This window comes from Numenius arquata, chromosome 3 (assembly GCF_964106895.1).
Source record: "Numenius arquata chromosome 3, bNumArq3.hap1.1, whole genome shotgun sequence".
Taxonomy (NCBI): Eukaryota; Metazoa; Chordata; class Aves; order Charadriiformes; family Scolopacidae; genus Numenius; species Numenius arquata.
The window spans coordinates 25,194,598-25,217,317 of NC_133578.1; the positions used below are offsets into that span (position 1 = coordinate 25,194,598).

Here is a 22,720-nt window from a genome sequence, read left to right on the forward strand (position 1 = left end):
CGCAGGATTTACCACCAGCTCCTCTCTGCCTTCATCTATCAAATGTGGTCTGTAACTGTTCTTCAGAAATACCACCCGTATGTGGAATACAACAGTAACAAACGTTTTTGTTGCAACAGGTTCGGCAACATGGAAGGGCATCCACGGTAAGTAACCTTTTATTCCTTGTAGAGTTTGCTTTGCGTGAAAATCCTGTTTTTTCCCTTCAAACTGGAAGAATTAGAACTGATGAATATTGCTACCAAGAAAAAAAAAAAAAAAAAAAAGAAAGAAAGGAAAAGGTCGATGTCAGCATGTGAAGGTCTTGTGGAGTCAGTTTGTGGTACCACGTCATGATGCTGGCTAGCACTAAAAGTAGAGGTGCAGTTTCCCGAGGGTTTATTATGGGGCTGTACAGGTGTCCTCCTGCTCCTAAGCACTCTGAAGCAATTAGCAGCGTTTCCATTTTACCTCGGTGGGATTGTACAGCGCCTCCCCGTGCAGATCCCGGGCGGATCACGTTGTGTCCCAGCGCCTCACAACCTTGGCTACTCCCCCTCTTTTCTCCAGACGGGATTCCAAGCCGAATGGTGCCTGCTGTCTAACGTTAGCCTCGTTGGGCATACCCTGGTGCAGGAGTGAGGGAGGCGGTAGTGCGGGGGGGCTGTCAGCCCGGGCCAGCCGGGTCAGCCCACGCTGCAGCCGGATCGTGCGGGGCGGTCGCTCCAGTCCTCTGATACTAGGTGTCTCCGGGCAAGGGAGATTCAAACGTGGATTTAAAATGCTGTGAAGGCATGGAGGGGAATGGGTGTCTGAGTTTAGGAGGGCAACCTTTTACTGGAGGTGCTTTCGTGGTCCCACATGAGCTGCGCTGGGAGTACCGAGGGGAGGGCAGCAGATGAGCGTGTAGCAGGAAATGCTGTTGAACCTTTCTGGCTGCAGTAAGGAGCTAAATGCATTAGTCCTGGTGCTTCAGACTGAGACCGGTTTGTCTCTCAGAGAGGACAAGAAAGCCTGCGGTATTTGGAGATTCATTAGGTACACGTTACCCTCCCTGCTTCTGCCAGCCCCGCTCTGAGCCGGGAGCATGCAGAGGAGCGGAGCTGTGTTTGTTTGCGTTTCTCCCTGTTTCCTCTCCTTGCTTGCTGATAAATAATCTCTTTAACTGCTTGTGCCAGGCTTCTCTTCCTCTTTTTGCCTTACTTTGCGATATTGGTTTTCGAACCCTTTAAATACGAAATAAAGAATCGCCTCCAGCGTTGCGGTTTTATTTGTGTTCCATAGGTAGCTTTCCTCCCCCCATAGCTCAGCCCTGCGCTGTGTAGATGCCCTTGGCATTTTATTCCACGGCCGGCCCTAAATGTATGGATTACTTGTTTTCTGCCAACGTACATTTAGCATACTGATTATGAACCAGAATACAAAAAGCCTGATAGATCAAAAGCATTTTGTATGGGCAGTTGAACAGGAGGTGAATATATAACGCTTTTGTTCATCAATAACTCTTTGGCTTTGACCTGTCTGAGCAAGTCGTGCAATAAGGTGAAACGCAGGTCACAGCGTCTAACAAATATGAAAATGTGTAGTATTAAACAGAGCGGGGAGCTGCTGCTTCCCCAGACCCATCGCTTCTCCCCGGGCAGCCCTCGGCGGTCTTGTCCGCTCCCGGGGGCTGCCCCAAAGGCGAGCTCGCTTTTGGAGGGGAGAGTGTTACCCTGCCAGTTCAGCCGGGTGGTTAATAACACACACACACACCGGGGCGGGGGGGGGGGGGGGGGGAAGGGGGGGAGGTATCCCCTCTCCCCTCAGAGAAAGGAGGAGAAAGCGGAGCGAGCCGCTTAAAATAGTTGGGTGGAGATTTAAATAATCCGAATGGGGGTCCGGGGGGGGGGACATTAGGGACACAAAGTCGTTTCGAGTTGCACTTGCTGTGAAGAAGACACCACTGCAGTGGTAAGAAAGCAGATGTTTAAAAATAGCATCCCCCAGATCAGGCAGCTGGGAGTTGGAGGCAGGCAAACAAACCGGTACACATCGCTCGGATAAACGCAACACCCCCAAATCTGCCCTCCGCAGTGGTTGGATGTATCACACCCGCACCATTATTTGTCCTTATGGTGCCTGTTTTAAATAGTGGAAGGAGAAGAGGTTGACCGCAGGACAGCAGTGAGGAGCTGGGTCAGACACAATTCATGAACTTTTGTACTCCTGTGTGCTGCTGTCGACAAAGTAAAAATAATGAAACTTTGTGATATGTTTGTAAATGATTTCGGCTGACCTCTCGCCCTGCCCTTCACCATAAACGCTACGGCGGGGAGAACCTGGGAGGGTGCGAGGCTGCGGCTCGCAGGCAGCTCGCGGGGATAATAGCTAGACCAGCATAATGGGATGAAGGTAAATTTGGAAACTCTCTGCTTCCCGAGAGCAACTAACTCCAGCCTATAACCTCCTCTTTTTTCACCAATCGCTGTTTCTGTTTTCGACTGTTTTGCTTCTGTTTCGATTTTTTAAAATTCTCTTTTCTTTGGGGGTGTGTGTGTTTCTGATTAAAGAAATATCTCTTCAGATTCGTGTTAGCCTAAATAGATAAAGACTCTTTTCTAAATGATTTCAAGTATTATTATTCTAAATAGCGCAATTTGACCGGTAACATCCATTTTCCATAGCGAGGACGTAAACGGCAGAGCATTTCTGCTCTGTGAGCAGCAGGTCTTTCTGAGAATTTGGTAGGCGAAATTCGTGGCTATAAATTGGTGGGGAGTCGTAGAGCTCTATTGCAGCGATAATAACAAGCGTGTATCTTTTCTGAAATCCCACCTTCCTGCAAATGCGTATTTCAGAACTGAGTCCCAGCAGAATAGTTTGCATTCCTCAGAAGACAGTAAGGACTAAGAGAATTGCAAAGACCTGCCATATTGTAGATGAAAACAGAATGTTATTACGTTGTCTATATATACCCTGTAGAACCGAATTTGTGTGATATTCATATAGTCACAGATTCGATTCTAGGGGAATATATGGTCGATGCAAAAACTTCACCTTTCTGCAAATGGTTAGAAGTTTAAATACTGGTGGAATCAAAAGGCATGTGCGTGCTGAACACTCAGAAATTACAAAAGTTTTGCTGCCTCGCTCCTATTTGCTAGGTTTTAGGACGTCTCTTAAAATTTCAGTTGTCGTTCAGTCGTAACTCTCACTGACAGACTGTGAATTTAAACAGTTAATCTCACCAGAAGTTACAAATTTTCTGGAAGAAAAAAAAATTATCTACCAATCAGTGAATGAATCTTTAAAAAGATACTCATAAATTAGCTAGATACGCCAGACATTAGCAAAATTTTCCTGTCAAGTGTCCAGATCGCATCAAAATATTTACGGCAGCAGCAAAAGTAGCATTCGCCTCACTGGAACGTATTTACTTGTGCTCCAGGAATGATATTGATGAATGAAGACCGAATTTATCTCATTAAACCCGGGATATTTTTAACCTAATTAAATGCTGTCTCCAGTTCAATTGATTGAACTTTAGTGGTTAAAAGTGAACGGTTTCTTGCCATCTGTATGATTTTACATACATACATGTATAGATTTGCACATATACGCGTGCGTTTGCGTCTGTGCGCGCATACGTATACCCGCATATATATTGAGGCTCGCAAAGTGAATGAGAAGTTACTGATTGCCTAATTTTATTCAGCAGAACTAAATTCTGGTAACTTTTGGATGACCTCTGCGAAACAAAGACAGGACAGATCTATTGTACATCATATTACCATCTTCTTTGATGGCTTTTCTCTTCCTCGCCTCCTTATCAGTTTCCTCCCTTTTAATCCCGCTTCAGCTCCCCACTCCGTGTGTTTCTTTAGATATTTTTATTTAAAGCGAGGTGACAAACCCCGGTGGCGGTTGCGGCTGGTCAACCAGGCGGCGGGACATCAGCCACCGGGGCTGAGGGAAGCCAGATCAGACAAAAGCCTGGCCCTACCTGGGGGCCAGGGGGGCGGCCGCCGCCCCAGGGGTACCCCTACACCTCCGGTACCTTATTTGGGGGGTGCGACCCGCCGGAGAGGGGGGTCACTCGGTTACAGGGATATTATTGAGTGAAATCGGTGGAAATGCTGAGCTGCGGAGAAATCCGGTGATCGGCTCCCGCCTCCCCATTGGCCGGGCCGGTCACATGCCCGCCTAACTTTATTCAGTTGACAGCAAGTAGGAGGGCTCTATGGCAGGGGAAAAAAAGACAACACGAGAAAAATTAGTATTTTCTACCTTCAGAAATTAATGGCCATGAGTTCGTATATGGTGAACTCTAAGTATGTGGATCCCAAATTTCCTCCTTGCGAGGAATATTTGCAGAATAGCTACCTAGGCGAGCAGGGGGCCGAGTACTACAGTGCCTCGCAGGGCTCTGATTTCCAGCACCAGGGACTCTACCCACGGTCAAACTACAGCGAGCAGCCCTTTAGCTGTAGCAATGCCCAAGGCTCTGCCGTGCAGCCGCGGGGTCACGGACAGGAGCAATCCGGCCCAGCGAGCCACTTCCCCGGCCAAGCAGAGCATTGTCCACCGCCTCCAATGTCCAACTCGCGAGCCTGCAGCCAGCAGCCGGCCCTCAAACCCCCAAACGGGTCAGCAGTTAAGCAGCCAGCAGTAGTTTATCCCTGGATGAAGAAAGTCCATGTTAACTCGGGTAAGGATCCTCTTCTTACTTTGCTCTTCTACCCTGCTTCCGATGGTCCTCAGCGACGCTCGCTCGAGTCCCTGCCAGACTCGTGGACGAGCTTTTTAAGCCGAGGTAGCCAATTACACTCGTCATAAATTTTTATTGCTGAGGAAATAGGCCGTTGGCCATGCGGGGCTTTGCCGTGCAAGAGAAAACTCCATTTTAGGAGCCTGCTAGAGGCTCCCAGCCCACCTAGCTGCCTGTGCCCGTGGTGCCTGCCTTAAACGAGGGGGAGAGCAGCCCGTCCATTGTAAACAACTGGGACGAATCCAGCCCGGCCACATGCTCGCAGCTCGTAAGGTTTTCTTTTGTAAAGTCGAACCGGCAAGTCAAGATTAGCTTTGTAAAGTTCTCCGTATTTTTTTCCCAGTGAATCCCAATTACAACGGAGGGGAACCTAAACGCTCCCGCACAGCTTACACCAGACAGCAAGTCCTAGAACTGGAAAAAGAATTTCATTTTAACAGGTACCTGACCAGGCGCCGCCGTATCGAGATAGCCCACACTTTGTGTCTCTCTGAGCGCCAGATCAAGATCTGGTTTCAGAACAGAAGAATGAAGTGGAAAAAAGATCACAAACTGCCCAACACGAAGGGCAGGTCTTCTTCCTCTGGTTCAAACCCCCATTTACAGACTGGTTCCAAGGACCATCAGACTGACTTGACAACTTTGTAGAAGAGGTGAAATTTTCCATTTCATCCTTCGCTTCTGACCAGTACTGTACATAACTGACACTGCCCAAGCAGAACCTGCATGTAGCAGCTAAGGACTCGAGAAACTGTCATCTTTCTTTAAGGTACTGTTGTACAAAGGAGACAAAATGACGCTACTTTGGACTTTATTTTATTTGCCTCTGCTAGCACAACCTAAAAAAAAAAAAAAAAAAAAAAGAAAAGAAAAAAAAAGGGAAAAAAAAGGGGGGGTGGGAGACAAAAAAAAAAAAGAAAAGAAACATCAATGCAGGCAGTGGGAATTGGGAAAATATTAAACGAGACCTTCTGTCCATAAAAAGTAATAAATCATTGAAAATGAAACTGTCCTGTGTTTCAGTTTGGAATTCGAAAGTGAAGGTTTGATGCTTTATTCTGGGATTTTTACTTTTAATTGTCTTTTTATCCCATGCAATTTCGGGAGGATGCGTTTGGACAAGTTGAGAACAGGAAATTTATAGCATAGTCTTTTATTTGAACATAAAGACTAGTAATTGTGAACTTTTTGTGCTGCGTTACCTTTCTTGGTGTAATGAAAGTACTTGCTCATTTCCATAACGTCTCAGAAGATGTGCATAGGAATTAAGTGAAAACGGGTTATTTTATGTACTGATAGTGTTAGCGTATTTATTTATTTGTTACATAGAAGAGTGAAGATAAAAAGAAAAATAGTCAAACCAAAAACGGGGAAAGGAAGCTGAAATACAGTACTTCTCCTTCCCAGTCTCATGAACACATGTATAATGTTTACTTGTCTTGAACGTACACAACTTTCTTGTCCCTTTTTTTGAATTTCCTTCTTTGTGAATAGGAAAAGCGTCCCTGCTTCTTACCGTGTGCCATCTAGGGCTAACAGGCTTGAAATCTGTTTCCAAAGTCTGCTTTTGCTTTCTACTTTAAACCATCGATACCTCATTTAAAAAGGAAAAAAAAAAAAAAGAAGACCATAAACCCCCCAACCCACACAACAACAACAAAACCCTAAAAAGAAACCCACAGAGTGAAAAATTAGTGACATTTCTGATATTTCTGATATAACCTGGGCCATTCAAAGCTCAAAGCTGAATGCATTCTTTCTATCAGATATTAATTTTTTTTTTTTTTTTTTGCCCAAGAGAGAGGCAGGCTATGTGGGTCGCTACTTTGTTTTGTTTTGGGTTTATTTTGGTTAGTTGGGTTGGTTTTTTTTTTGGAAGAGAGTGATTGTTTTTAAGCGAACCACGAGACATGACTGCAACGGTTGGAAATCTCAGCAAGTTGCTTTCAAGGAAACGGGAAAGGCTCGGGTGGGAGCAGAGCTGGTCTAATACCCACGGATTTGTCCCTGGCTGCTGGCTGCTTCGTGCCAAAGTTTTAGTACGTTGTAACTACCAAACCCAGCCAAACCAGCTCCCTCAGCCACTTACACCTCCGCTCGGGCGATTTGAAAGCTCAGCCCTTATCTCCTGTACCCTCAGGGCAGCCTGGGAGAGGGACCACATCATCGAAATTGTAACGAGATGATCCCTTTATTAAAAAGAAAAGGGGCAAAGAAGGAAACCCAGAGCAAACACTGGAGGGAGGTGGAAAGAGCACGGGGTGAGCTAACGTGCCCATCTCCAGGCTGGGTGCTTCCCACCGAGGACTCATTGCTTTCCGGGCTCGCTGGGGAAAATACTGTCCAAAATGGGCTTAAATTAATTCGAAAATAAAAGGCGAGCTTTTCAACAGGAGTGCATTCGGCAGCATTAACTGTGCCCAGCGGTTAATTTCTGCCCTTTTCTCATCCCTAGAAGTCCGCGAAGTGTCTTGTAAGACTTGGCCTTTTGTTTTAGAGCCTGGAGCAAACTCTTTGTTCTTCCTTAGGGTTAGCCCAGTTCTCAGACTTGCACATGGCAATACTTGAATATCTCCACGTCGTGATATTAAAGATGGATATTCCCGCATTATTCGCATCATTGTTTCTATGACAAAAAGCACCGAGTTCATACATAGTAAAGACGTCTTTTTTCTGACGCCTTCACGTTGAGAAGCTGAAAAGGTATTTTACTGAAGTTCGGCTAAATTGCAGGAACAGGTTCACCCAGAGGACAAATTTTCTATTCGATTAGTTGTATTTCAGCCGGGAAGAGTGACCTCTAAACCCTTAACCTTTTGGACCCAAACTACCCTTCCCTTTCTCTGGCATGGAGAGCAGCTAGCAGCAACGCTTGAGGAGGGAATTCCTAAGACAAGTTTTCAAGTTTTGTTACACCCTGTTCCTGAGGTAGCAGCCTTTCGTCTCCAGAGTTGCCCAAAGCCCTCCCTTTGCTCTTCATAGAAATCTGGAGAAAGAAAAAACAAAACAAAACAAAATAAACAAACAAAAAAACCCCACTCTGACTGCTTTTCATGGAAATCCCCCTCCCGGACCCCCGCTGTTTACTTAAGTCTGTGATAAGTTGGCTGGGAGCAGGGCAAACGTGTTATTCGACAGAGAGCTACCAACTTTGGCATATGTAGTACAGTGCTGGAAAATAATGGCCTTGGATAAGCAAATCCTTGCTTTGTGCTTCTTATCGACAGAGATGGCTCCCGAAGTTAAAGGGCCAAATTCTGCTCCCAGATTTCCTTCCCTCGCCCACTGAAGTCAAACAGGGACGTAGCTGCGAGCAGAATTTTTCTCATTGTCTTTTGAAATGTTAATATCTCCAGGACGAGTGTTGGGTTCAGCAGGCACAGCTCTTACAACCCTGTTTGCAAGTCCCCTTTGAGCGATGCTGGGGCACTGTAAGTTTACATAGTTGTAATTGCGCTGTGAGCTTGGAGAATACGTGAACTGGAGGCATAAAGTACCAAAAAGAAATAGTTTCCAGCTGCCAATGCTCCGAAGGGTCAGGAATGTCTGTAATAACGACCAGAAGCACCCACTGGTCATTATCTCCTGTGGAAAACAAACCTGAGGTTTAGTTCTTATTGGTTTTTAACCCTTCCCCAGAGTTATTTTGTGTCGGAAGGAAAGCTGGTTAATTTTGTTTATCATGGGTGAAACCTTGTGCGTTGGAGCCTTTGTTAAATGGTTGCATTGTCCAGCAACGCTCTCACCTCTGTTAAAGTGTGATGCTTTTTATAGATTTTACCAATGTTTTGCTGCCATTGATTAAAGCGTTATTTATACTAATTGTCGCCTGTAGTTTTGATGTAAGCCCTCCATATACATTTGAAATAATAAAAGGTGTAGAGAAATAGATTCTGGTTTGTACCTTGAACAAACAGTCCTTACAAGGTGGGTCTCTCTTCTGTGAAAATGCTGGTCCCTCCCATCATTACAGTGTTAAAGGATGAGTGACTCTGCATAGCATCCTTCCAAATGTCCCTTTGAACAGGTTTGCTGATTGCCCTAGCCATAATGGTGTGACTCTAGGCTAAGCTGGAGCTTATATTTACATTTAGGCTGCAGTTAAAAGTGCCTGTCATCCATTTGCTACTGCTTTGCATTTAACAAGTCCTCCTAGAATGACTCCTGGATTTATGCATGTGTGGTGGGAGGCAAGGAGCCACACCTGAAGTCACCTCGATCCCCACACAGATGTGTGCCTTTTAGGTGAGTCCTGGAAGGAACCAATTTAAAAAAAAAAAAAAAAAGGAAATTTGAAATTAAGGTGCAGTGGCTAGCTTTCTCTGATACAAACGAAAGATCACAAGAAAACACAAACTTGGAGAGTTTAAACTTCCCGTTCACCTAAGGCAAACATCATCTTTTTTCTCCCCTGCGTAAGCACCTCAGACAATAACACACACCTCTGGCCAGGAGAAGTCGATTGCACTGTTTTTGTCATAAGTATTTGTCACTGAGGACTTGTCCTCTTCTGGAGCGTGGTCAAGGCACGGGTCCAAAAAGAGACTCTCTTGCTCAGCCCGGGGAAGGAGTTTGGTGCACGGAATAAGGCATGTGCCCTTACTGCCTGGAGTGCGCGGAGGGGAGGGTGCGGGTGCGTTTTCTAAGCACACGCTCGCTAAGTTTAAATATCGAGGCACATTTTGAGATTATACTTTCTCTCTCTGCTGGTTAATGGCTCCTCCTGTTACTCCCGATACATCAATACAGTTCTGTATATTATATCACCACTAGTCGTTAAGGTAAGAATGAAGAGGAAAGGCAGAGTCAATAGCAAACCCCCACTCACTGTACAGTACAGTAAATAGGGACCTCTCGTTGCAGAGCCACACCGCTTCCAACGGCCATGTTTGTTAGCCCTTTCCCCTGATTCTTTTTGCTTTTTTTTTCTCTCTTTTTCTCCCCCCCCCCCCCTCCCCTCCCGCCCCCCAAGCCTAGAGACCAAAATAATCTTGCTAGGAACAGTCATAACAGGCAGAATTTCAAAGTGCAAGGAAGATGATAAGAATAGATTTCTACAAGTCCTGACCACGTGATTTGCGAAATAATTAATTCAGCACGTCCCTTAAGAAACACGGAGTCGTCATTAATCTGCCAAGCAAAGGACTCTATCAGACTTGAAAACTGAAGAGATCCCAAGAATATAATATACAAAGGGTGCAGTCCCTCTCTCTGCACACCTAGCTCTTTGGTAGCTGCCGAAAAAGAGACGCCCGGTACGTAAACATTTTTTACTTTTATTCCTTCTTATTTAAGCCTTAATGAACTCAGCTGTCAAACGCTTGACAAATAGGGCACGCTGCTTCCTGATTTCCAGCTCGGCAGCGGCCGGGAGCCGGACCGGGCGCAAGCGATGACCTTTGCTTCCCAGGGAGCGAGGGGAAGAGGGCGAGCGCGGAGCGCCGAGGAGCCCCGAGGAGCCCCGCGGAGGAGGCAGGCTGACCGCTGACGGCGGCCGCCTGCGCGGGGAGGCGCGGAGCGGCGCGGAAGGAACAATGTGGCTGTCAGGGCAGCCGCTGCTCGGTCCCACCGGCAGGGAAAGGCCCTCAGCTCCTTTGCAAGGGGGGGTCGTAAATTTCGCCGTGCCTCTTGACAGCGGGGCCGGAGACAGGGCTTTCCCCCCGCCGCCTGCACAAAGGCCGCCCGGGCCCCGCTGCCCCGGCCCCGCTGCCCGCTCCTGCCCTGCCCCGGCCGCCCTCTCGCTCCGCCCGAGCCTCGCCGCCCGGCACAGGGCAGCCGAGAAGCTCGGGCACATCCAGCCACCCCGAAGAGGGCTCATCGCCTTCCAAGCCCCCGATCAATATCCCGCACTAGGGGGAAGTGGGATTTGTGTTTTTATACAAAGCCATTCTCTATAAACTCCCTAGAATATGAACGAGGAGGCTGAGAGTTCGCTGTGAAATCCCAGGGTCAGCTGGAAATACTTTCTGCAAACAGGATATTCTTTATTATCCCTTGCTGGAGTAATTTCTAAAAACCCCTAGATTGTAGCTTTTTATTACTTCCGTTTCGGTGGCAGGACAGAGACAAAGTTTCCTATGTTATGAATTATACATTCAAACAATAACACATTAATTCAATTATTCAAAGATGACAAATGTTTATGTGCTTTAGTAGTGACTAAGGAACAGATTTGCTACTTCACGAGAACTCCTACATTTTTATCAATGAAGTTGTATACTATCCTGTTGGTCCGGGAAAGAAACCAAACTCCACCAAGACACGCAGTAAAACGGACCCGAACGTAAATCGCAGCCCTTTCATAAGAGCGTTTATTCCCGCATATAGCCCGGGCTATTTTATCAGTTTGACAATTGCCGGAGTTGTTGTTATAAATCATCATAAGTAATTCCTGAAAGGGTGCGAGGCTGCTGGGGGGCGGGCGGAGACTGTAAATCTTTCTGTTTTATTGCTCTATGAACATATGCTCCGATTGAAGAAGTCTTAGATCCTTTACTGGAGACAAATTCACGCAAAGCTGGAGTCCCACCAGCCAAAGGATTAACATTTCCTTAATACTTTTTCAGTTCCCTTTACGATGTCTTAATTCTGGTGACGGTGGCGAAGGTGCTCCTTTCTTTCAGCCGTCCTCCATTTTCACATTAAATTTCGCTTTTTTTTTTTTTTTTTTTTTTTTTTTAAAGCCCTAGGCTCTGAAAAGACACCCGAGGGCTGTGGGGCTTTTTTTTCCAGGTGGTTCCGAACTACCTTCCAAAAAGACATTTTCTTCTGAATCCTCTTCGTGCTCTTTGCTCGACCGGTGCCTAGATCCTCCCTCGCACTTTTGTGTAGGAAGCGAAAGACCTCTCCGTCATCCAAAATGTCTAAACAGCGGCCAGAATTATGTTCGGCTTTGTGTGTATGTACACAAGTATGCAGAACACGCTGTGCGTGTAGGGGTTGCTGTATGTACACACAGACACGCGAGCGCGGGGGGCTCTGCAAAACTACCCAGACACCGAAATATATGGCTGACGGAAAAGGATATAAAGAACCATTACCTCTTACTTGAGGCGAGATTTAAGTGCATCATTTGGAAGAAATATAGGATTATAAATCCGAAGCCGTACACAATAATTTACATTGAACTTATGTTTCCATCACTGGACTCCAATCTTTTTATAACTGGTTTGCAAAGTCAGGAAAAGCAATGTAATTTAGATAAATGTTACAATGCACTTACGGTTAGTATTGTAAGGTAATACGTTACTGTCACATCCCCATGCTTTGGATGGTAATGAAATCATAGCAGATGTTAGATTAGGGGTGGTGTATTTATAGCTACAGATATGTTAGAAAAATCAAACAGGGGAGCTAATATAAATTTTTTTCTGCCGAACTGGAATTGTTGGGGAGCTTTGTGGGCACACATGACAGATATACATCGGGTTTGCTCTATGTCTTTTCATACACACGGAGAGGGGAGGCAGGCTCAGGGCAGACACACACACGCACAAATGTCATGAGGTTGTTTTTTTTTTTTTTTTTTCCCCAACGCTTCTTTAGCCTCCAGACAGGGGTAGTCCCCGCTGCCCCGCATCTTCTCGGCAGGGAGAAGGGGAAAGCAAAAATTCGCGCACGCCAGTGAGCCCCAGCGCCTTTCCGCGAGAGCAGCGCTGCTGCGGAGCTGCCGCCGGCGCAGACTCTCAGCTGCGGCCGGTCCCAAATACCTCCTCTTTCTCCGCCGGCAATTTCTGCGCCCTGGGATCATCCCGCGGAATTCACCTTTTCCCTGGCTCCGCCAGCCCCGCGGGGCGCGTAAGTGCGGGGGCCGCCACCGCCGGCCGCCGCGGAGCTCTGCGGGAGAAGCGCGGTGTCGGCAGCGCGGCCCGGTGCGCGGAGGGCGGAGGGGAGCGCGGGAGCAGCCCGGTGCGCCGGGTCCGGCGCGGCAGCCCCGCTGCGCGGGGGCGCGGAGAGCGCGGCAGCCTCGGCCCCGGCGAGCTGCTCCCGCGATCACGTGGGCGAATATGCCTGTATTTTAAGGCAGTGCCTATATTTGTGATTATAAAGGGGTTTTTCCTGCTCGCCCCCAAAATTCATCAATGGCCGCACGATTTAAAAACAAAACAAAACCCGAGCCGGCCAATTGCTGCCTTTGGTTACTGGCGGCTGATGGCTAAAGGGTTGTGTGTTGATTTTTTTTTTTTTTTAAAGCCAAACAAATTCCGATTTCCACTCGCTCTCTTTTATTGGTAGTTGAGCCTGAGCCTGTTTTCGTTCTATCGGGAATTCTGGTGCGTGGAAATATCTGTAAAACCGCAAGATCAGGTTTAGGAGAGTATTGTCTGCAGACAAAGGGTGAAGGATATATTCTATGAACTGCAAGCGCAAATCCTGAAAAGTGAGGACCCCAGGTTTATGATAAATTGATACACAGGTAAGCAACTGCATGACCAAATGGGACCTTTAACCACAGGGGCTGCATTATCGCCTTTACTCAGAGACTGTCTGGAATTTGTTTGCAATCTCTTCCCATAACGGCTGGGAATGCATGGAGTGGTCTCCACCTCCTTGAACGTTTTAAGCTGTATCTTCTTTTTATTATGCTCTTTAAATAACAAGTGGACTCCTTTCCAAAGGCTAGGGGAGGACTTTTATCCCGATCCCATTCCCAACTTTCGGTGGTTTCAGGAAGGGAATTACAAAGAAGCAGAGAAACGAGGGAGAGGCAACTTTGCTAGATGCTCCCTTTGCCAAAGTAAGATTGAGCATCACGCTAATGTGTTGCCGTGGATAGCCGGGCAGGGGGTAGCCGTGTTGATTTGTAAAGGGCGATTTAAAATAGGCTCATCGGTAATGTAGCTCCTACATAGGGTCTCTTAAATATTCCTGCCAAGTGCCTTCCCGTACCTTTTCCCCTCGCCGTGCATTCGGGTTTCTCAATGGCTGTTGTTTTCCTCCCCCAGTTGTTTCAGTGTTGATATTACCGGTATGCTCATGCCTTCGAGTTACACACACTGTTTGAAGCACGGCTTGATATTTATCTACCGAGAAGTTTCTTGCCCCGCATTTGTGCGGTTTGATCAATAAGGCGGTGGGAAGGTGCCTGGGGGGTATCGGTGCCTCTCTGGGCGGACTGGGGGGCTGTAAGCGGTCACACAGCCTCCCCGCATACATTTGCAGCTCACTTCCCTCTTGGGCTGCTGCAACCAGCCCGACTCTCCCAGGAGCGCCTCTTCCCACTGTCTTATGGCCTGCCTGGAGCCCGGGGGAACTCTCGGTTATGTTTATTAGAGAGCCCCCGCGTAAAGCCCGGCTTTGTGCCGGCGAGCAGGAGCGGGTGTAAGGCTGCGCCGGACCCTGCCTGCCCCGAGTCACCCGGACGAGTCCTCCGCGGGGGCCAAGGCGCCCCGCGGGACAGGGGGGCGAGGGGAAGGGGAGAAAGTTGGGGTATTGTTGTTTGGTTGGTTTTTTTTTTTCTTTCCCTTTCTGTTGCGTGTTGCTCTGCTCGATCAGAAGTTAAAGGCAGTGAACATTTTTCTTAGCTGTATGCCTCCAAGCTGCTGGCCTGCCAAGTTAGTCAGCTGAATCCAATTACTGCAAGCAGCATTTCATTTGGCTCGATGGAAGCACTCACTTATAACTTCACCTAAAATTTCAATAATACCTATATTGGGCCCACGCCTGAATAATTCTAAAGATTTCCCTGGGTTTAGCTCTGGCAACTTCTTCTCCGAGGTGGGCTCTGCAGGAGCAGCGCTGGGAGCAGAGCGCAGCCCCGGCGTGCCCGGACTCCCAGCTCAGCAGAACAAACTTTGGGGCTATTCCTGTGGCCGTGGAAATCTCGGTATTTGGCCAAGCTCTCGCCAAATAAAGCAGGTCTAGAGCAAAAACGCTATCGCTCGTGAGACTGAGGAGCCTCTTCGGAAAGGGATGAGAAGTCGATAATTAATTAGGCACAAAATGAAAACTTACCGTTTAATCATCAGCGGCTAACAATGACTCGGTTTGCAATACTATGATCTCTCCGCTCAGGGGCTAAGGTGCAACGCAACTTACGCTGCCTTCATACACCCTGTAAAGTGCTATTTCTAATGAACCCTCTTAAAAAAAAAATAAAGCACTTAAAGTTGACGTACGCCCACGTGAATATATTATATAAGACGTTACCGGGACAGGCCCGGGCCAAGAACCTGAGCGAGCATCATGTGTAATCATGAAGCTCCACTTCCCTAACTCCAGTTTGCCAGCATAAATTAAGGTGATTTGGAGGAGGAATGTTGCATCCTACTGGGTTTGGGTAGGGAGAGAGAAGACTTGGTGGAAAGTTGTAAGGTCTGTTGTGTTGTGAGCTATTGGAGGCGCTTCCGTTGGTTGTTCATTAAGTGGTGAGTTATTGCTATACGAGCCAAAGGTCATTTCAAAGGCTTATGGTGGCTAGATATCGTCTTTATAATGATCCTGGCTTCTTTGTGGGGGATTTTCTGGCACTCTTAAGTTCTTAAAGTCCCGAGTCGACACGTTACACAGGAAATGCAAAATGCTCATTTCGAGCCGCAAATATTTGCGGCGTATTTTCAGCGCTGGGGTTTCTTCGCTTATCTTTCTTTCTGTTTTACCCGGGGGCTGGGGAGAGGAAGGGAGAGAGACCTGCGCTAGCTCTGTTCCCGCGGAGCGCTCCGTGGGCCGTGCGTGCGAGCGGCGGGTGCGGTGGCTGTCACCGACGGGGGTGACGGCAGCTCCCCAGCAATGCCGCTCCGGTCCCCCCGTGCGCTGCCTGTCCGCGCCTCGGCCCGGGCGGCCCGGGGAGGCCGAGGCGGCTTCGCAGCCGCGGCCGGTGCGCGGGGCCCGGAGGAGCGGCTGCTGCAGGCCGCCCTGACCGGGTCCGGCCCGCAGCCGCGATATTTTGCTCGTTTCTTTTCTCCCCGCCTCTCTCAAAGAGCTATTAATAAATGAAGAGAAGCATCTGCCCTTTGTCTGGTAAAAGATCTGACGCGGACTGAGAAACACGGTGAGGGGTTGTGGACGAGAGGTGCATTTATTAACAAAGTCCTAAGGAAGAAAGTACAAAACAAAGCAGTTTGCGCTGAGAGTTCTCACTTCTGTTGCAGGTCCGTGCCCACGGATCATCCAAAGGACCCTGAAGATCCTACCCACACAGTTAAAGTCAAAAATCAAGAAAAAACATAAGTGTGGTGAGTTCTCTGAATTTCCTTTTCCATCCATCTCTCGCTTCCCCCAGCGCGACAGGCCCTTCGCAGGGAGCACGGCCCGGCCCCACAGAGCGGGGAGCGGTGCTCGGCGGCACCCGCCGTCGCGGACACCCGGGGCTTGCCGCCGCCCTCCACGCCAAACTAGTAACAGTCCGCAAAAAGCCCCGCCGAAAGCGGCCCGTGTCCAGAGGGAGCCCAGCCCGGCTGGGGAGCAGCCAAGCTCTGGACTCAGCCGGGGGGAGCGGGTGGCTCCCCGCGGGGGCTGGGAGCACCGCTCCGTGCTGCAGCCGGCACCCCCACCCCCCCGCCGCTCCTCCGTCTGCAGGGCCCCCCTCCACGATCCCCGGTGCTCTCGGCCCCCACATCCCCCCCGAAGGCGAGACCTTCCTCGGCTCAGGCGCAGCCCCAGCGGTGGGTGCCCGGTGCCCGCCCGGGGCAGAGGCTGCCCGTCGCCCGTCTCCGCTGCCCGCGGCCCGGCGCGGCGACCGGGTCCAGCGGCGGCTCCGGCGCTTTCCTTATATACGGGGCTGCCCCGGGTCGGCGGCCGGGAAACGTGCCGAGCGGGGGATTCTTTTGCCGGGCTCCCTCCTACGCTCCGGCTGCTTTGCACTTCTGAAAGTGCCGGGGCTTGGGAAGTGTTTTCCTTTTCATTCCTGGCCGGAGCGTTTACTGCCACGGCGCGAGCAGTCATAAATTTTGTTACAAACCGCAATGACAGGTGCATTGATATGCACCCTGAGAGCTCCGGCTGCTTTAATAACCGCTCCGCTGCCCGCTCTCACCGCCTCTTATTTATTCGGTATCATATTAGATATTGATCCTAGGCAGAATTAAGTGTAGTGGAAGTTTTAGTAGAGCACTGCTTAATATGACGGTGTCGGGAGGGAAGCCGCTGGCAGTGCCGGGCCGGTGCCGGCGTGGGCCGGCCGCGCTCCGCGCACACGCGCGGGGTGGATGCGTGGGCTGCCAGCTGCTCCCCAGACAGAGCTGTGAGAGGGTCGGTAACCTCCAAAAGCGCTGTGAACCAGTGGCGGGACAAAGACCCCCATTATCTTGTCCAATGCCTAGCAGTTCAGATGAGGTTAACCTTTCTGGAGAGGAGGAAGGGAAATCTGAAACACCGACATGGATACTTTGCGGTTTCCTACCCTCGGTGCCTCCGAGCCCACCTCCCACGGCTCGGCCTCACCATTTGGATGTCACTTTTTTTTTTTTTTCTTTTTTTCTTTTTCCTGGAGGCTGTTTCTGGCCAAACCAAGTGTTGAGCCCCTGCTTTGGTGTTACCCTATAAAAACATCACCCCGGGCCTTGCACTCGTGGAAAATCAAAACCTGGAAAGGTCTCTCTCTCTCTCTCCTTCTTTCTCTCACTCTCTCTCTTTTTAAGATCTAAAGATGAGCCACCAAACAGTTGAGCATTGTCCATGTGATTTATGGCCCATAGCCTTCTTTTTAGGTTCAAGCAGAGTTCACAAGCAGTTGGTATTTCAGAAAAGAAATAAGGCTTTTAACATCTTAACAGCAATATTCTTTCTTAAGATTCTGCGTATTCTTTTGGGAACTATATTTTACAAGGCACGTAAAAACCTACGCTTAAGGCAGTGTTGTGCTAATAAAAGTCCTCAGTCCAGACCACTCCCGAAAATGTAGATGACAGAAGTGGAAAATGAGAGGCAGAGTTATTTTGCAGAAAAAAAATACTTTTCAAGACTCGTCAAGATTATCACAGTGCATTAAAACTCATTTGAATCGCCACCGTCCATTTCCATAGACATTTTTTTTAACTAAAATTTTCCAGGAGAGGAAAACAGCTCTTTTCCCATTTCCATTAGCTTCGTAGATCATCCCAAGCTTTTGTTCAGGGAAGAAAAGGACCCCGGCGGTTTGTGACAGGGGATAAACCGCCGAGAGCGGCCGCAGATCGCAGCTTGCTGAGGTTATTCTGAGTATCCCAGTTAATTTTAGAGAACAGATCAGCGGTACTTGACGGTACCAATTGCTGCAGGAGAAAGAGCAGTACCCTGGTGGTATTGCTTAAGTACAGTTTGGGAAATGATAATTATCGGACACTGTTCAAAAACTTCTAGCTACTCTTCTCTGGTATGTTAATAGGCTTAAACCCTGAAGAAATACAATGAACCTTAAGATACGTTGAGTTGCAGGCTTACATTGTCAGGTGAAGTATGTGCTAATTTTCCAAAATTACTTAAAATGTCGGAGAAAACTCCTACCCGGCAAGAAAAATAAGAATAGGGAATATTAAAAAGCCGCAACAAAATTGCAGACGAGTTTCTACCTTGCAACAAGCGCAGAGAAGTTTCGGGTGCGGCAAGGGGAAAGGTAACAGCACCCTGCCCCAAAATGTCTGCCCTAAGGGGACTCTGGGCTGTCCCTGCGTTTTCGGTCTGAGCAGCCTGAGCTGGGGGGCCCGGAGGACGCAGAGGGGAACGCCATAAGTTTGCAGGCCGCAAAAAAGAAGAGAAACCCCGAAAAATTATCGCCGGTGGCTCAGATTCTTTCTATCGGGGACAAATAAAAGGGATGAGAAACGTTGGACGAGGGAATTTAATTCAATACAGAATTAAAATAGGGGAGCTGACCTGCGACTTCCTTTATAGTGCAAAGTGAAGGGAGTGAATGGCGCCGGTTATATTTTAACTCCGGAGGAATCTGGGGGAAGAAGGAGGCCGGGTTTACAAAGGGGACGGAATTTTTCTGCCTCTGCCCGGCTGCAGCCCGGGCTCAATCCATCATGTCAGCCCTGCGCGGCCGTGCGCACGCGTGGCGGCCGAGCGGGCGAGGGGGCGCGGGGGGGCAGCCGGCCGAAACGGGCCGGTGGGTCCCTGGGGACACCACCCAGCGTGGCCTCACGTCGCTCACTCAGAGCCCCGGCCTGCATCCTCGGGGGCCGGCCCACAGGAACTCCTGCGGGAACGGTCCAAAGACAGAACAAAGAAAGAAAACACCCCCCAAAATGCCTCAAGAAAGCAGCCTCTAGGAAGTCCCGCCAATGTGTCCCAGTTCCCCCCAGCACGATCGCTCTGGGGTGGCGCCTTCCCTGATGTCCTCTACTTCTCTCCTAGTGTGTGCTGCTCTCTCCCTGGTCCTTCCTCGGTTTGCCTTGTCTCCTTCCAAGTGACCCTGCTCCTTCCCTGATGTCCCTTGCTCCCTCCCTGGGTACTCTGGTCCTTCTCTGGTGTCCCCTGGTTCTTCCCTGGTGCCCTCTGCTCCTTCCTTGATGTCCTCTGTTCCTACTCTAGTGTGTCCTGCTCTTTCCTTGGTATCCCCTGCTCCTTCTCCAGTGTCCCTTGGTCCTTCTCTGTTTTCCCCTGCTCCTTCCTTCATGTCCCCTACTCCTAATCTAGTGTCCCCTACTTCTTCTTTGATGTCTCCTGGTCCTTCCTTGGTGTCCCCTGGTCTCTCTCTGGGGCCCTGCTACCTCCCCGCTGCCCCCGGTCCCACCTGCACAGCTGAACCTGGGGGTGCCTGGGTGCGGGGCATGCTGGGGCCGGCCCGGCCGCTCCCAGCCGGTGCCCCTCACACTGAAGGTCTCTTTTGTGTCCCTGCTGTCCCCCTCCCCAGGTGGCTGCGAGTGGCCCGGGCCGACGACGTGAGGCGCGGGGCGGCGGTCAATGTTATTTGAGCGGGGGCCGCGGGCCTCGGCGATCGCAGAGCGGAGGATGCAGAAAGCCGCCTACTACGACAACGCGGGGCTCTTCGGGGGCTACACCTACAGCAAGGCTGACGCCTACCCCTACGGCGCGGCCCACCAGCCCTACGGCCAGGCCAGCCTGGACGGCGAGTACCCCGGCTCCGCCTGCTCCGTCCAGGGCTCGGCGCCCGGCCGGGCCCCGGCCCACAAGGGCAGCGAGCTGAGCGGCAGCTGCATGCGGACGGCCGGGGGCGGCCCCGGGGGCAGCCAGCCCCCGGGCATCGGCGAGCAGCAGCCCCCGGCGCTGCCGCCATCGTCCCCACCCAACCCCCCTCCCAGCGCACCCCCTCCGAAAAAAGCCAAGGGGGGCCCCAACTCCTCGGGCTCGGCCACCGCCACCCTCAGCAAGCAGATATTCCCCTGGATGAAGGAGTCCCGGCAGAACTCCAAGCAGAAAAGCACCTGCGCCCCCTCAGGTAGCCCGACATGTACCCCCCCCCTTGCCCCGGCCCATTGCCCGCCCGGGGAGCCGGGCTGCGCCCCTCGGGCTGAACCCCTCGGGCTGAGACCCTGCCTTGTCCCTGCGCCTTGTCCCCTTTTCGCCCAGCTGCCACCATTCCCGGCTCGGGGGTCCCAGCCCTGCCGGGCGCTGCAGGTGAGGCAGGCTGGGGGCTCCCGCCCCGCTCCCCCTGCCAGCCCAGCGGCGGCAGGCGCGGCCCCGACGGGTCACGGCAGTGCCTGGACAGGCGGCCGCTGGGCGCCCCAGTGGGGAGGCAGCTGCGGCGGGTGTGTGGATCCCGGGAGAGAAGGGGTGGGAGGCCGCCCCCGGGCCCCCTGCGCCCCCTCCCCAGGCGCCGGCAGAGGGGGAGGGGGCGGAGGGGCTCCGAGGGATACCGGGGGTGGTGGTGGTGGTGGTGGTATGGGCTTTCGGGGGAGAACCAACGGCTCTTTGTGCCTCTTCCCCGCAGGAGAGAGCTGCGAGGACAAGAGCCCCCCCGGGCCGGCCTCCAAGCGGGTGCGCACAGCCTACACCAGCGCGCAGCTGGTGGAGCTGGAGAAGGAGTTCCACTTCAACCGCTACCTGTGCCGGCCGCGCCGGGTGGAGATGGCCAACCTGCTCAACCTGACCGAGCGGCAGATCAAGATCTGGTTCCAGAACCGCCGGATGAAGTACAAAAAGGACCAGAAAGCCAAAGGCATCATGCACTCCCCCGTCGGACAGTCCCCGGACCGCAGCCCCCCCCTGAGCGGCCCGAACCACGTCGGCTACTCCAGCCAGCTCCCCAGCGTCAACAGCCTCAGCTACGACGCGCCCTCGCCCACCTCCTTCGCCAAATCCCAGCAGAGCATGTACGGGCTGGCCGCCTACACGGCGCCGCTGAGCAGCTGCCTGCCGCAGCAGAAGCGCTACGCGGGCGCGGAGTACGACCCCCACCCCATGCAGAGCGGCGGCGGCGGCTTCGCCAACCCCAGCCTGCAGGGCAGCCCCGTCTACGTGGGGGGCAACTTCGTGGACTCGATGCCGGCCTCGGGCCCCATGTTCAACCTGGGGCACCTGCAGCACCCCTCCTCCGCCAGCGTGGACTACAGCTGCGCCGCCCAGATCCCTGGCGGCCACCACCACGGACCTTGCGACCCCCACCCCACCTACACGGACCTCTCCTCCCACCACACCTCTCAGGGACGGATGCAGGAGGCCCCCAAGCTCACGCATCTGTAGCGGGGCGGCGGCCGGCGGGGCCCGCTCCCCTCTCAATTACCTCACTTTTCTGACGGGACAGTGTGACTTTGCTCTCGAGTGCCAACAGTATTAGTGGATTTGTCTCCCCTAGCAGCTCCCCACTCTCTCTTCCGCAGCCCCGAGTAGGTCCGTGAGCAGGAGCCTTTTTTCTTAGAGCTGTTTTAAGCATGACAGTGCAATATACTGCAAACCGAGGGACTGATAAGCTGGTAATGATGTACTTGAAGGTAAGTCTTAGAGATGCCGTAGTGTTAGCAGCGTGTCATGCTGAGGTGTTTTAGACCAGTCGTGAGCGGTGGGAACTCGCCCGCGCGTAAGCTTATTTCAGAGAAGTTAATTTATGGATTCTTCCGTAACGTAAGGATCGCATCGGACTAAATGATAAGTATTTATTATTTTAAGCGAGACATTTTTGTATCACTGATTATTTATCCTCGTCTTAATGTATTTATGTGGCTATTTGTAGAGTTTCTTCACCAATACTTCGGGAGAGCGATTCAGGTCCGTGGTGATTTACATTTCACCTATTTAGTATATTCGGTCTGAGCTAGTTGAGAGAGTAGTCTTGAACAGTTGTAACAGTGGCTGGTGTTTGTAGTTTATGTAAGGATTAATTAAGACAGCAAGTCGTAAGTCATTAATAGAGTAAAACAAACTGTGGCATCACACAAAGGGCCGTTACACTTAAAAAAAAAAATAGCGAAAGTATTTTAAAAGTATTTATTTCTAACCGGCTGGCCCCGCTGGAGCGCCTCGGTGGCTTGGCTGGCGGCTGGCTCGGCCGGGTGAAGCCACCTTTAGTTGGAAGCGCAGCCGCTTTGAGGAGGCGATCTACAAAGCGGGGCGCTTGGCCATCTTGTTTCAGATCAAATCCTGCATACCAAAACCTCGGTGAGGTTAACATTTATTTATTGAATGGGTATCTATCGCACATATTATTAGTTCGGTGGGCTATTTTATTTTCCTTCTTTTTAATTTTTATTTTTATTTTTATTTTTTTTTTTTAATTACATTCTGGCTATCTGAAATAGGAAAGAAATTAGAAGCTTAGAACGCAAAAAAATTAGAAACCTTCTGATAGTGCTAATTTCATTAGGGTCTCCATAGCAATCCGCGCAGCAGCTGCCACCTCCTTTGTTATTTATACTGTTGTCTTTATACTAACCATAAATCAATTTTTTAGACATCTTTGGAAGCCCGAGCTTTTCCTCTTGTTTTTCATAAAAATAAACTTTGAAAGAAAATTGACAATCAGACGTAGACAGCCGAAGGGGAGCCGCCGAGGCGGGGTGCGGGCAGCGGCCGGGCGGTGCCGCCGCGCTCCCCCCGCGCCCGGCGGGGACGGGCCCGTCCCTTCTGCTTGCGGCGGAGGGGCACCGCCGCCTCCCTCTGCCACCAACGGGACAG

General features: G+C 50.7%; 2 protein-coding genes across 2 annotated transcripts; both read left to right on the forward strand.

The window, feature by feature from the left end:
• The first annotated feature begins 4,215 nt into the window (after positions 1–4,215).
• On the forward strand, positions 4,216–5,377 carry HOXD4 (homeobox D4). Its single transcript, XM_074145500.1, has 2 exons — positions 4,216–4,669; positions 5,073–5,377. The coding sequence occupies exons 1-2, from the start codon at positions 4,261–4,263 to the stop codon at positions 5,375–5,377; spliced, it is 714 nt and encodes a 237-aa protein (XP_074001601.1). The 5' UTR covers positions 4,216–4,260.
• A 14,175-nt stretch (positions 5,378–19,552) lies between these two features.
• Positions 19,553–21,292, forward strand: HOXD3 (homeobox D3). Its single transcript, XM_074145279.1, has 2 exons — positions 19,553–20,048; positions 20,541–21,292. Exons 1-2 carry the CDS (start codon positions 19,553–19,555, stop codon positions 21,290–21,292), a joined length of 1,248 nt encoding a protein of 415 aa, XP_074001380.1.
• Positions 21,293–22,720: the final 1,428 nt, after the last annotated feature.